The 15,456-nt window shown below is 46.7% G+C and overlaps 1 protein-coding gene across 1 annotated transcript; it reads left to right on the forward strand.

Moving 5' to 3' along the window:
* The first annotated feature begins 301 nt into the window (after window positions 1-301).
* LOC119373226 (sulfotransferase 1C2) lies at window positions 302-11,393 on the forward strand. The gene is made up of 3 exons (XM_037643235.2): window positions 302-495; window positions 1,583-2,070; window positions 10,902-11,393. The coding sequence occupies exons 2-3, from the start codon at window positions 1,621-1,623 to the stop codon at window positions 11,391-11,393; spliced, it is 942 nt and encodes a 313-aa protein (XP_037499163.1). The 5' UTR covers window positions 302-495; window positions 1,583-1,620.
* Window positions 11,394-15,456: the final 4,063 nt, after the last annotated feature.

Here is a 15,456-nt window from a genome sequence, read left to right on the forward strand (position 1 = left end):
TCACTAAGAGCCTGAAAATTGTCACAATATCTGCCAGCCACAGGCCAATAGTCCCATGCCACTACATTTCATAGGTGAAAAAACAAAGCATTTGTTCCGTAGTGAAAACGTTTTCCATAAAACCTTTGGTAGGCGAAAACTGGCTTGTATGGAAGCCCGGCCTTTGCAGCAACCACAGCAATGGTGGGCTCGTGACACGTGCATTTATTTGTGGGCGGAAAATCCTGTTATTATTTTCAAATTCTCGTCTCTGCATCCCAGCTGCGGCGTGAATACCATCCTCTACTCATGACTCAGTGGCAGGGTTCTGATAACTACTCGAGCAATCCCCATTCAACGAACAATTCTGCAGCGCGACACGCGGGCAAAACACTTGCATTGAGTTTTGTGTGGAGTGCATATATTACACTGCTATCGGAACGCTGTCGGCTATCCTTAAGTGGAACACAAAGCGAGCTTCTGAAATCAGGCACAACTCGGAGCTTACTTCTGCTGGTAAGCAGTTTTGGTTATTGGGTTATGTACGTATAGAATATAGTGGGATGCCTCCGCCACAACATTGGCGTCATGTGTTGACGTCGTACATGTTTTGAAGAGTGCTTGACGACCGCCTTTCCGCGTTTTTAAGCGCTTCATTTTGTTCCTCTCATACTTTGAAAGGATAGAATAGTTGAACCAGTATTGACCAAACAATTTCAAAAAAATGCGGCAGTTACTTGCGAAAGACACGACAAGTAAATCAATACAGTGATTTATGTCCCATAGAATCGCCGAACATGCACCCTTTATGGAGAGCTATCATGCCCATGTTCGCAGAAATAGAATCCGTGGAAACAATTCTGAGATGTGTACGCCTAGATGGAAAAGAACGCAAGGCAGCTTATGCAGCGAACAGCGGTAAACTTGTTCGGAAGAAATCGTTCACATTTGGTGGAAGTGAACTACCAACGGACTAAGACGAACATTTAAAAGCGCGGCATGCTCTTCGTACACAAGTTATTTGGACTGTGTTTTATGGAACCTGGTTACCACCAAAATTTTAACTGCCGAGCGCTTTAGGGGCCCGCGCTTTCGTATGCTGTCGTCTCTTGTCCCTTGGAGTTACGTAGGCAAAACCACGTATCGCGCAACCATGTATATCATAGCATTGTATAGGGAAGTGAGGACAAGGAGGAGGGAAAGGACGAGAGCACGGTAGAGTATAGCATAGGCAGGTATAGTATAATGTAGCATAACAAGGGACAGGAAAGGAAAGCGAGGTTGAGGAGGTGCTTGTCTTCCCTAAGCGCCACCTTACTCTACTTCTCCTCACCTATTTATGCTGGAGAAAAGCGAGCCATGCATACACAAAAAGGCTGGGAAAGACCGCCGCTGTTGCCCTGAACAATACAGGGTAATTACACATAACAACTTATTGCCTACAGCGGCATTCCTTGCTTCAACGAGCTCTCATGAATTTGGCACATGCGATGTCCCGAGGACGTGTGAAGGAAACACTTGAGCACACTTGGCAACCTAAATGTTGTCGATGGAACCGCAAAATTACAAGCAAATAACTGAACTATTTCTTCTGGACTTTCAGGCAGAAAACGGTGCGTGAAACCACAGGCAGAGTAAAGTATGACGACGCCGCTGTATCAGTACATCGATGGGTTCTGCATACCAACAGCGTTCCGCGAAGAAAACTTCCGCTCTGCCATGAAATACAAGGCGCGCGAAGGGGACATCTTCATCGTAACATACCCGAAGTGTGGCACCACGTGGACCCAATACATTGTGTGCAACATTCTCACTCGTGGACATCTGCCATCGGATATCGGCGACTATGACCTCATGAGCCCGTTCGTCGATGCCAGGGGAGCCGAGGCTGCGGAGAATCGCCCCCAAAAAGGCCCCATTGTGACCCACCTGCCAAGAAGTGTTCTTCAGCCCCGCCACTGCGCCAAGTACATTTACGTCGCTAGGAATCCGTTCGACTGTGCCGTTTCCTACTATTATTTCCTGAAGGGATTTACACCGAATACTTTCCCGGACTTTGACAGCTTCTTGACCACGTTCCTTTCTGGAGAGGTGAGCTGTTCATGCTGCTTTTCCTTGGCCATGTCTGCCATGTATCCATTTTTCTTTTTTTCTCGTCCACTTGCAACATGGACGAGAAAATGAATTTCACAGAGTGTTACACGCCTTGAATACCTTCGGACAGCGAAGCTACAAGCGCGCGAGTGTATGTGATTGGCTAGGTGGGCCACATATGGTGACGCAAATCCTCCCCTAGATATGAAATCATCAATCAATCAATCAATCAATCAATCAATCAATCAATCAATCAATCAATCAATCAATCAATCAATCAAATCAATCAATCAATCAATCAAAATCTTTTATTTTCACCATTTCATACGTAAGGTGAAAAAGGGAGAACTGGAAAAAAACAGCCGAGAGTTCTTCGGCTTGACAACGCTCCAGTCCCTCAGGCAGACAGTGGTGATGTTGGTTTCAAAACAATGGAAGAAAGCACGTTACAAAGTGTAAAGCATTAGAGAATTAACAACATTTCAACTGAATGTAAAATGAACATTGGGATGAAAGGAAGGGAAGTGTACAAATGAAAACAAGTATACAGCAACTACAAAGTACAACCGAGAAACACTTTTTTATACCATAGAAAGAATATACGCACCCCTTCACTCTCACCCTTCTGGTTATGTAACGTGCGCGAAGCCTTCTTCTTCTTCTACTACTACTACTACTACTACTACTACTACTACTACTACCACTACTACCACTACTACCACTACTACTACTACTACTACTACTACTACTACTACTACTACTACTACTACTACTACTGCTGCTGCTGCTGCTGCTGCTGCTACTACTACGACGACGACGTCGACGGTAGAGGCGGCGGCAGCATAAAGTAGACCGAGATAGCTTCACTGTAAAAAGATAAAGGGCATGTGCTGAATGCAGAGCTGGTACCCCAAAAACTACAAGAGCTGACACATGTCACCATCATCATCATCATCATCAGCCTGTCTACGCCCACTGCAGGGCAAAGGCCTCTCCCATGTTCCGCCAATCAACTCGGTCCTGTGCTTTCTGCTGCCACGTTATACCTGCAAACTTCTTAATCTCATCTACCCACCTAATTTTTTGTCTCCCCCTCACGCGTTTGCCATCTCTTGGAATCCAGTCAGTTACCCTTAATGACCACCGGTTATCCTGCCGACGTGCTACGTGGCCGGCCCATATCCATTTCTTCTTCTTAATTTCAACTATGATATCCTTAACCCCCGTTTGTTGCCTGACCCACTCTGCTCTCTTCCTGTCTCTTAAGGTTACACCTATCATTTTCCTTTCCATCGCTCGCTGCGTCGTCCTCAATTTAAGTTGAACCCTCTTTGTAAGTCTCCAGGTTTCTGCTCCGTAGGTAAGTACCGGTAAGATGCAGCTGTTATATACCTTCCTCTTGAGAGATAGTGGTAGACTACCATTCATGATTTGATAGTGCTTGCCGAATGAGCCCCATCCCATCCTTATTCTCCTAGTTATTTCACTCTCATGGTTCGGCTCCGCGGTTACTACCTGTCCTAAGTAGACGTACTCCTTTACAACTTCCAGCGTCTCGCCACCTATCGCAAAGCGCTGTTCTCTGCCAAGATTGTTCCACATTACTTTAGTTTTATGCATATTAATTTTCAGACCTACTCTTCTACTTTCCGTATCCAGTTCAGTAATCATGAGCTGTAATTCGTCTCCCGCGTTACTCATCAATGCAATGTCATCAGCGAATCGCAGATTACTGAGATACTCTCCATTAACTCTTATCCCTAATTCTTCCCAATCTAGGGCCCTGAAAACCTCCTGTAAACACGCGGTGAATAGCATTGGAGAGATCGTGTCTCCCTGTCGTACGCCCTTCTTTATTGGGATTCTGTCGCTTTCTTTATGAAGGACTATAGTGGCTGTGGATGCGCTGTAGATGTCTTCCATTATGTTTATATAGGCTTCGTCGATGCCCTGATTCCGCAGTGCTTGCATGACTGCTGATGTCTCCACCGAATCAAATGCCTTCTCGTAATCTATGAAGGCTATGTATAGGGGTTGGTTGTATTCCGCGCATTTCTCTATCACCTGATTGATAGTATGAATATGGTCTATTGTTGAGAAGCCTGTACGAAATCCTGCCTGGTCCCTTGGTTGATTAAACTCTAATGTCCTATTAATTCTGTTAGCAATTACTTTTGTGAATAGCTTGTAGACAACGGACAGTAAGCTGATGGGCCTGTAATTTTTCAGGTCCTTGACGTCCCCTTTCTTATGGATCAAGATGATGTTGGCATTCCTCCAAGATTCTGGTATCCTCCCTGTCGAGAGACACATGTCACCATGTCACCCCTGAAATCTATCCTTGATACACACGGCGTTAATATCAGGATAGGCGTAATACATACTATGAGTTGCAATATGACCGCACAACATAAAGACCACAAAATTTCCAAGCGTCATACCACCCGGCAAAACATTGATGAAGGAAGTTTAGTTTGTCTTCGTGTTGACACATTTTAATTGTGATATATGATATGGTATGGTAAACTTTATTGAGGTCCTGCATAGCGTGTCTCAACACCCAGCGGGACGCTCCCACGTAGAAACCACAAGGCCAAGACTCTCGGCCGTATCGTGGGCCTGCTGGACAGCCCAGAGTTGTTCGGCCAGAAGGGGGCTACGGAGCGCTAGTTGTTATCAACCGTAGAGTGTGACCGGGCACATCGCCAGAGGATATGTTCTAACGTGGACATTTCTCCTCATGACGGAGAAGAACTGTCGGTACAAGTATCGGGATAGATCGTTTGTAAAAGACACCGGTTAGGATATGTATTCGTTTGTAAATGCCAAAGTGTGACGGCATCAGCTCTGTTGAGTCGCGGATGTGGAAAAGAGTAAATTCTGCATAAGACATAAAAGCTTGCAGGCAGTTTGCACTAAGTCGAGCGAAGCTTGGCACAGCGAAGCACGGGCCCGTCGCCGCTCGTACTCCTCGTCGACAGGCACGTCTAGTTTCGAGATGCGCCGCTTCTTCCACGGGGGTACGCAGGCAGGCCATGCACTATAGAGCGGAGGTTGCGCGTGATGTCTCCGTCGCTGGGCGTGGCTTAGCTATTGCGCATGTGCGGCTTGGCCAGGTGGTGCGGTACGTGGTCGCTAGACGACGCGATTCTTGCTTCCTCTTTCTTTAGATCTTCTTCTCTCTCTGCTTTTGTCTCCCTCTTTCATTGATGTTCTCTCGACTCTTTTTTTATGTTTTTCTTTCTCTCTATTTCTCTCTTTCTCATTCTTTCTGTGCCATGCTTTACTCTCACACCTCCTCCTTTCCCCCTTGTTCACCACCACATCTCTCCTCCTCATGCGCACTTCCCTCTCCCACCCCTTGCTACACTATACTAAACAAGGCAATGCCGGAAGCGTGCTTGGATGGCCCTGTTAGGATGCTCGCCTTCGGATGGAGAGTGCGCGGGTTCAAATTGCGCCTCGCGAAGGATTCCTTTTCAGCAAGACTTTTGCTCTTTCTCTTTCCTTATATGTTTCTTTCCGTCTCTCTGTTTGTTTCTTCCTTCCCCTCTTTCGCTCTCTGTACTCGTTCTCAGGGTTACTACAGGCCACGCCGTAGCGGTGAGTAGTGGCATCTTCCCAAATTCCGTGGCACATACCCGTTAAGATGACGATAGTTTTTTGCGATCGACTCATAAGGAATGATTTGCTAAACAGCTTCGCTGTTAAGGGTATTTTGCTACGTCGTTGTAGGTAAAAGGAGTGTCCCTATTCTCGGTGGCGTCGTCTCCAAGCTGTCCGGGACTAGCGCGGTAGGTTAGGTCGCGCGCAGCCCCTTGCGCCGACACCCGACTCACTGAGGTTGGGGGGAACACCCTCTATCTGTCTCTGATGTGAGGGAAACCAATAAATGAAGTGGTGTGTGATTTCCTTACCCTCGAAGAGCCGGAGGACCTGCTTAGAAATAATGCCTTATTCAAATGTTCTGACTGCTTACCCCGAGTTGCTATAAATAGCGTCTTGCGTGTCATCAAGCAAGGCTAGTGTGATTGCCATCTGTTCGGCAATTTCTGAGTTCCTGGCCCGGACTGAGGCAGCATGGGTAATTTGTTGTTTAGAATCGATGGTTACAATTGAGAAGGCTTGGCGTCCTCTATATAAAGCAGCGTCCAAAAAGCTGACCTATCGCTAATCACTGTATATTTGCTTAAGGATGATAGCAGCTCTCTCATTCCTTCTACCGCGGTTCTGATCCCGGTACATGTTTCTTGGGATAGGCGCCATCGTAATGCTTTGGCCAAAAGAATGAGGAATGCTGAAAGAGTCTCCGGTGATCACATCGGGGCAATGACCGAGATCCCGTAGGATGCACCTACTCGCTTCGGTAGTAGTGAGACGAGCTAGTTGTACGCGTTCCTGAGCTTCCGGGAGCTTCTCTAGGGTGTTCTGAATGCTGAGCTGAAGCAAACGCTCTGTGTGAGCGAAAATTGGTATTCTAAGAACTCTCCTTTCTCAGAACTTTCCTAAGCAGTGCGTTCTGTGCATCTCTCTCTTCGCGCTTCCAGCGGTACATAGCGTCTACTTATTGAAGTGGCAAAGGACAAAGGCATGCATTACACGAAGAAGATTGTTCTGCTCACAATGTCGATTGGAAACCCTCCGAACAAGATGAACGGCGTTGTGTATTTTGGCAATGAGCTCGGCTATAGCCTTACAGTTAGAACTACCCGACTGAATGGTCATACCTGAGGTTGTGATTCAATCGACTCTGGGTATACGGCCTGCACTCCTAGTGGAGAGTTTAATGTTGCTGTTCTCCAGTGTTACTCACTCCTTAGGCCGTGGACCGCATTTCTTGGGTGTTATAGACCTTTTTTTTGTGGGCGCCGCCATATTGCCTAGCGGGCGGCGCCGTCTCTGGTCTCGCAACCGACTGGCATGTGCGAAGCTCCGCGCTTGTATGGAAGGTATGCGTGTGGTTGCCGTTCTAGTCGTTTATTTTCGCTCTGACGCGCGGAATCTCGTATCAAGTGATGCAGTTTATGTAGGAAATGATTCTCTGAGACGCCCTGAAAAGGTTTCATCCACTGAGGGTGCAAACGTGTCGCAAGTGGTCGTTATATATTTTCGGCACTGTCTGTCGGTAAACTGTGCAAATTGTTCGACTCGTTCTCGCTGGGCAAGCAGATGCTGGAACTCTTTGGGGATACACCGAAATTTTTCTTGCACTGTAATCTCTTAGTGTGTTTTTTTTTTCATTCTTAGTATTTTTATGCTGTCGCACCGACTACCGCTCGTACATGCGGTCGTGCGTGAGCACACAGTCTCGATTTCGTGGCGCGGGCCATCTGTTTGTTGCTCACAAACTGTCGGCTATCTTGTTTCCCAAATTTTAAGTCAACGCTTATTATTCGCTCGTTTATTGTCCTCCGGTACGAACAAAATGGGAGCTGGTAGATAAAATCGATGCCGATGTTTACCTGCCGGCGCTCTTCTTTTTCTTTTTTTTTTCTTTTGAGAGTCGTAACATTTGCTAGGATTTCGGCGGCGATAAGGTGAAGACGGTCGTAAAGTTTCTTTTGTTAATGAGGCACAAAGCGCGCCCGGGCTCGAGCCTATGATTGGCATCGGAAGTGATTCGTGTTTATTTTTTTCTTTATAACTTCGTCTACCAGATGTACTCTTTTTTTTCGAAATTCTTACTGTCGTTGGCAAATATAAGCAACAAAATTGGCAGTTATAGAAACACTAGGCAATCATAACAACGTGGTTTTTGTTTTGCGCTTATAAGAGAATCAACCGGGCTGTATATCACTGCGCGGCTTGTCGGACACGGTTCTTGACCACGTGAATAATTGTCTTCCCGAGGTAGTTCTAGACACGAAGCGACAGAATGTTTTTCCTTCTTCTCTTTTTCTTTCTTTTTTTACTGTTCGGCTTTTATATCACATTTCGTATACGATACAAACCACTTTCTTACGGAAATGGTAACCTCACGACAAGATTCTCGCCACGTCCTTTTCATGTAGTGTTCAGTGAATGTTCGGGTTTTACAAGGCCGATCCAGAGCAAGAATTAAACGCATCATGCCGGTTACCCTGCTGCGAAGTTAGAGATTTCTCGTCCGCTCTAATACCGCTACATAAACTGCAGCGATCACCGTGTTGAGCCGAGCTGCGAGGCTAATTTTCAGACGTACCACATCACATTCAAATATAATAATAAAACGAAGCGAAAACAACCCGGGTGGCTACTCGAGTGGTGCTTAGATGTTTCGCGCTTTACTGGACAGGGGCGTACTTGACGCTTAAGTTCGTTCGCCTATCTGGCCATATCCGATTGTCATTTGACTGTGTGGGACACTGGGTATATAGGAGATATTTCGGTACTTGCCGATTTAGAACCGCTAACGTAACACAAACGGTGTACCTTGAAGAGTCCGCAACCGCAAACACTCCACGCTTAGAGATATACGCCGCATACTTAATCAGACAGCAGTTTCTCATTTCTCTGTAGTTGTTAGAACAACGAAAACGGCCCAGTGGTTTCCTGTGGACCTTTCTCTGGCGGAAATTGCAATAAAAGAGAAGAAAATCCGCAGGTTGACCTAAAACACGCAAACATTGTTCGACAATGCCCCTCAACCAAGCACAAGCCGGCACACTCCGCGCCATCACAAACGAGCCAGAGAGGTGGAAATCGGTGGTTGCCGGTCCGGTCCTCCTCGCCCGATGCAAAGATCTATAAAAGGAGCTCCAATTTCGATGGAGAGCATCTAAGGCGTGAGGGTTCGAGATAGGCTTCGTTGACGTCTACCTCCAGTGCACCATGTAGCGATGTCATCAGCATACATGGTATGTTCGATGCCCTCAATTCTGAGAAGTTTTTTAGATGCGAAGTATCTTAAGGCGGAGCTCAATCCGGTGGTGGTGGTGGTGGTGGTGTGCGGCGTGACCGCCCTTACTGCGCATGCGCATACCCTCTCCACACACCTCCTCTCCACTCCCCCTCTCCCCTTCCCATCTCCACATACCCTCTCCCCTCCCCCTTTCCACTCTTCCTCTGAAACGCGGGCTCGACATGCCGAAATTCTCTCCTGCGCAACGCCGCGATGAGCTCGAGCGCATGCGCGTCCCCTCCTCTTCTCTCTCCTCTCCTACGCTGCCCCCCTCTCACCCGCCTGTCGACCGCATTCCCCGCTCGCCCTGTGAGAATTAACGGCCAGGCTAGATGGAAGATACGACGCGCGTAGCGTCCCTCTTCGCGTTCCACGACGCGAGGTCGTAGCATGCCCAATGAACGCCAACGGAACGCGATCGTGCAAGTGCTCCGGCTTCGCATCGCCTCATGGTCCCCTTTAGCGGGAAATGGTGTAATTTTTACAAAGACCAATCATGGCGATGTGGAATGTCGATCTTCCCTTTCACGTGTCTCTACAATACACGGTGCCACCTGCGCACCTCGTGGCTTCATTAGCGCGAGCTGCACGATAACACCGTTAACTTCGTCTTTGCGGCGTGCGTGTAATTTAAGAAGGTCAGGCCTGCGCGGAAAGCCACCATAGTTACAGCGAAAGCTGGAAGAGCGGCATTTCTAGAGCCCGCTGTAAAGTCTCTTGGGGCTACTAATACAAGTTCACTAGCAACGTACCCACTACGCCACATACCATAATTTTTGGGAAGTTGGGAAGCACCCACTACGACATTATTCGTCATTCTGCGGAGAAACGAGGTACTATCTGTAAGGCATTATGTGCACTTTGTTGATGCGATGGCTGATGATGATAAAGAATTATGACTGAGCCCTTTGTAATGGGTTGGAAGCTTTAAACTAGCCACTAGTTACGTAATTCGCATTGTGTCACGCCCGGTCGTTATTTCACTATCTCACCACGCTATAACACATGCGTTAGCATGACAAAGAGAGAGAGACAGGGAAATAACTTTATTGAGACCCTGAGGAAATTATTGATGGGGGCCGTATGGGCTTCCTTGCCAACAAATAGAAGAGTATTTGTGAGGATCCCACAATGCTGTATATGATCATAATTTTTGCGAAGGAAGGAAGCAGCCACTACGTCAATATTCGTCATTCTGCGGAGAACCGTGGTACCCGCTAAACATCTGTATGGCACTATGTGTACTTTGTTGATACGGTACCTGATGACAATGATGAATTATGGCAGAGCCGTTTGTAATGGTTTGGAAGCATTCAACAACCCACTCGTTGCGCAATTCGCCTTGTGGGACGCCTGGTTATAGAATTCGCGCTCTGTGACACCTGGTTGTTATTCTATTGTTCTACCACTGTACATTACATATGTTAATGCGATTCCTTCCCGACATGAAGCCTGTGTAGGATCTTTTTGCAAACAGTTTCAGGCAGCGACATGGCTTTTAGATAGAATACTTGGCCCCCACGCAGAGGACCCCGGTTCGAACCCCGTTTCATCCTGGATATCTTTTATTTTGTTTTTTCCCTTATTTCGCGCGGTAGCGGTTACGGACACCGGCGGCGGCGGCGGCCGACAACTACGGCGCCAAACACGGCCCTTGTGGTGATCGCATAACAGCTTTTACTGTAAAGAGTCATAGTTTCGCCTCAAGTGCGAAGGAATGAATGCGGTAACAAGAAATTTGAATGTCATAGGAATAACGGCGAGCAGCTAGGAACATGCTGCGCGCTGCTCAAACACAAAGGACGGAGGAAAAGGTCGCCCATGACCTTTGCCCCCGTGTCGTCTATGACGAATGCATTAGAGGCCCTTTAACTTTGCTTGCTTTACTCGCCAGTGTCATATACAAAAAATTTTCAGTCGCCTTTATATTTACCCACATTTCATTCAGGTTCCATACGGTGACTACTTTGACCACCTGCTCTCCTGGTACGAGCGTCGAGGAGATGCCAATGTCCTGTTCATCACTTACGAAGAACTCAATGCAGACAGCAGGGCACAGCTTCTGAGGATCGCCGATTTTCTCGGCAAAGAGCACGGCACAGCGATGCGTCAAGACGAAGCCCTACTGCGGCACGTTCTCGACTCTTGCCGCCTAGAGAAGATGAAAGCGTTCATCAAACACAACCCGGTGGACAGGTTTCAATCCGACAACTGCAAAGTATGCATAGGAAGTGAGGAATCTACGAACTTTGTCGATAATGCCGCAATGATCAAGGATGCCGGCTCTCAAACAGCGCCTGCCTTTTTACGAAAAGGCATTGTGGGAGACTGGAAGAACCACTTCACCAGTGAACAACTCGAAAAAACAAAAGCCTGGATTTCTGACAAGACCGCTGGTAGTAATGTCCTGAGCCTGTGGCACTCAGTGGACCTTCCCTAAGAGTAATTAAAGTGTATGCACAACAAATTTCTGCTTTAAAGGCTTTCGTTGGTTCTTTTAAAGCGAAATACCTTTCTCGCGCTCTTTTCAACGTTTTATTCAGTGGTCTAGCTTTTACCGCCTGAACCAAGAAGAGGAAGAAGGGCGCAAGTTCTTGGCTTAGAGCCGAAGCAATGAAATAAATAAAGGCACTAGCAGCGTAACAAATGCTGGCTTCAAATTACTGAAACTCATGCTATCCAATCACGAGTCAAATGTTATAAACGCAAATGTCATCAATAACAAAATGCGATGAGCACGAATTGCGACTAAAAACGATATGTACTGCGCACGCTGCCATTGTCGTGATGCGGAATAAAGTAACAAGATGCTACTGCCCCCTTTTCTTGAGAACACAACTTTCAAAGAGTGTCATCAGGAATTTCAAACTTGAGTCGCGTCCCAGAAAGGTATATCTAAATTAATATATACAAATATTTCGCGGTCGCTGCATTGTAGGCTGCCTTTTCAATTCTACGGACGCTGGTCGTCGTCCAAGCTGCTCGTCTGAGAAATTTGTTAGCTTTTATACGCTTTATTGAATTCCAGCGTTATCGTTGGCGCTCGCTTTAGCTCTAGAATAAAATCGGTTAGACGTGTCCCGCACATATTCTCAACAGAGCAGTCTGGAACAATCGCGAAGTTTCCGAACTTTGCAGCGTGACCTGCGACGAGTGGTGGTAAGTTTTGTGGGTGACGCCAGATCGCATTGAAATAAAACCATAAGCGCGCGTGTAAATATTCTAAGTATGTCTAGTAGCAGTCAGTCGAGCAAGACAGCTAGCAAGAACTAGGATTACTACTCTCGGTTGAACAAGCAGAAAAGGTACGTGCGTCTACGTCGACCGTAGGGTGTTGAAGGTATCAGCTGGACAACCCGCATTACATCCGAACCATAAAATCCGACGCGGACCGTTCTGCAGACAAGTCAGGTAAGTGACTACCGATCAGTCATGTCCGGTGGACCTTCTGTGCATGTCGTTAGTGGGACACCCGCGATGTACGTAGTGTAGTGGTGTGCAGTTCTCGGTCTTACTCTCGCGATTAAACCATGACAAGCGCTTCTTACTATTCTAACCCCCAAGAGTGCACTGTCTCTTTTACGTTCGAAAAATTCTGCTCCTGTATTGGCAGGCAGTACACAGAGTCATTCACGCAACATAGAGCGTGAAATATGGCTAATTTTTAAAATGCAGACTTATTTGTAAGAAACAGACTGGATTTCGAAAGCTGGGCGTGTGGATTCTTTGTATTACAAACGTTCAACATCAGCGAAACAAATAATTTTATAAGACACAATAAGGCGCAATGATAAGCACTTGTTTCATAACGCGTAGCGAACATTGAGCCTTTAAGATCTCTATTAGGGCGCGAAAATTAGATGCCTCATCAAACGCGGAAATTGATTGTCGGTGTCGGCGTCAACATGAGTGATACAAAAACACATCATCATGCGAGGGCACCCCGATATGACGTCATATAATGGCACCATCACATGACATTTTCGCTTGATTAAAGGTGGGCCGATCACGGCGTCACTGCAAAACCAGATGAGGTGTAGAAAGCTTGCAACGCCAATGATTTAGAAAGCAATGAAAAACATCACACCATGTCCCGCTAAAGGGCACCTGAGGCGATGCGAAGCAGCGTTTCGGCATGTAGAGCCCGCGTTTCAGAGGGGGAGTGGAGAGGGGAGGGGAGAGAGGCAAAGGGGAGAGGGAGATGAGAGAGAGGGAGACGGGAGATGGGGAGGAGAAAGGGAGAGCGTGATGGGAAAGGGAGGGGAAATGCGAAGTGGGGAGGGGGCTAGGAGAGAGGGAGAGGAGGTGTGTGGAGAGGGCTTGCGCATGCGCAGTAAGAGTGGTCACGCCGCACACCACCACCACCACCGGATTGAACAAGATGCTTGACATCTAAAAACCACGTTAGGGGCAAGAAGATTTCGGCGGGTGGCATTAGTGCACCTGCAGAAAAAACAATGAAGAAAATCGCTTACGACTTCGAGACCTATAAGGTGAATGCATAAAGAACCCTCTGACTTTTTGGGGGGTTGGGATTCACTGCATGAACTTCTTCTTGCTAGAATAATTTCGTGTCAGAGTCCACTCTACGACTATATCACTACAACGGTTAGCCTTGAGGGTAATAATAAGTAAAAAAAATAAGTATTGACAGAAGCAGCGTCTTATTTCAGTAAAAAACTGTAGACATACAGTCGCGCACATGCCTGTTCTTAATACCTTTGTAAGCTTCTGAAATTTCGCTTTTTCGCTGATCATCCATATGCACACATGACACAAGTGCCCACATAGCAAGACATGCATTCGTAATAATTGCGATAACTATGGTAGGTTAAGAAAGGAGAAAAAATATATCAGCCACCCCCTAGGACCATGTTACCCATGCCCTACGCATCTGAAAAAAAAAGCCCAGCAGATTGATCTCTGTTTGAAGACTTCAGGCTTTTTACGTAAGCACTAGTCGTACAGCCAGGTAAAAGTTCCTCGCGTCTGCCTAAAATATTGCGTTTGGCTGACAACTGCTCTCAGAACCTCTACAAATGGTGGGACGTTCAAGATTTTGAACCATAATGAACGATGCGAACGTATATATGCATGATAAAATTAACTGTCATAACCACGTAAATGTTCTGGTAGTCACGAAATAGCGAGAAGCTAACTGCATGGATCTCCAGCATGACTTCTGTTTAGGTAGAGCAGTGATAGCTGTAGATGGCACGTGTATATTTTACTTTAGTTGCAACCACGGTGTAAGAAAAATAATTTAGGTGTGGACACTCCGCCCGACGGCGCATCCACATAATGTTCGCCTCTTCCCTCCTCTCGGCCCCCATGTCTATAGAAGAAGAGCTGCGTGCGCAGCGTCCGTAACGGCGTTGCGCACGTGACAAGTCAGCGAGCAGAAAGACTGCTCACGCGCTCTAAGCAAGACGCCGCGCTTTTACGTACGCAACGCAACGTAAGAAGTATAATCCTTTTTCTTCTAACGCCGTGCAGCCAATTCCGGCGTACGCCGCACGTCGCATTTTTCGGTCGCGAGCACGGTCGCGAGAAACGCGGTATGCGTTCCTTGCTCTAGTTGCTAGCGTGCACGGTTAAAAAACTGCAATGAGGTGAAAAAAATGAAGAAAAACGCGCGTTCGCCTCGTCACAATAGGTTTCTTAATGGATGGATGGATGCTATGAGCGTCCCCTTTATAACGGGGCGGTGACATGTCTGCCACCAGGCTCGAAGGATAAAAAAAAAGAAAAAAAAGAACAAAAAACTTCCTTGTTTCATGTTGTCCTAATGCCTTATCTACATTGATTAAATCTATGTTATTATAACAAATATAAATTCACAGTCCATCTCTCTGCCTCTTAAGGCAGAATAACCTTTTTTCCCCCAATTATTTATTTTTGTACTTTATCTCTACTTTTCTGCCACCAATACTCTAACCGTCTCTTACTTATTTCTATCGCGGGCGTGTTCAGCTTTCCATTGTTGTCCCTAAAACCCAAGGCTTCATGTAGACTCGTGCCCACACGTATACCTGGGTGAATATCGCCACATTCAATCAGTACATGTTCCATCGTTTCCTTAGTTCCCCCGCAGCATGTACATAGTTCTTCTTCGTTACTGAATCTCGCTTTATAACTACGCGTTCTCAGGCAGCCCGACCTTGCTTCAAACAGTAAAGCGCTTCCCCTTGAATTATCATAAAACCTTTCCCTCCTTATTTCGTTTTTTCCTTTTCGGTAGTTACTCAGAGCCGGCTTCTTTTCCATCGCTGTCATCCAATAAGTCTTCTCCGCCTCTCTGACCTTCCGCTTAATGCTCCTTGTTGCCATATCGCCCGCACTGCCAGCCGTATATTTACTGGTGAGCCTCCTAGTTCTTTTTCTCCACTGCGTGTCAACGCTTTTTCTATACAAATACCTGAAAACCTTCTCTGCCCATCTACTCTTCTTCATTTTCCTCAGCCTCTCTTCGAATCTCATTTTGCTCTGCGCTTCCCTCACTT

This window comes from Rhipicephalus sanguineus, chromosome 11 (genome assembly GCF_013339695.2).
Source record: "Rhipicephalus sanguineus isolate Rsan-2018 chromosome 11, BIME_Rsan_1.4, whole genome shotgun sequence".
NCBI classification, from domain to species: Eukaryota; Metazoa; Arthropoda; class Arachnida; order Ixodida; family Ixodidae; genus Rhipicephalus; species Rhipicephalus sanguineus.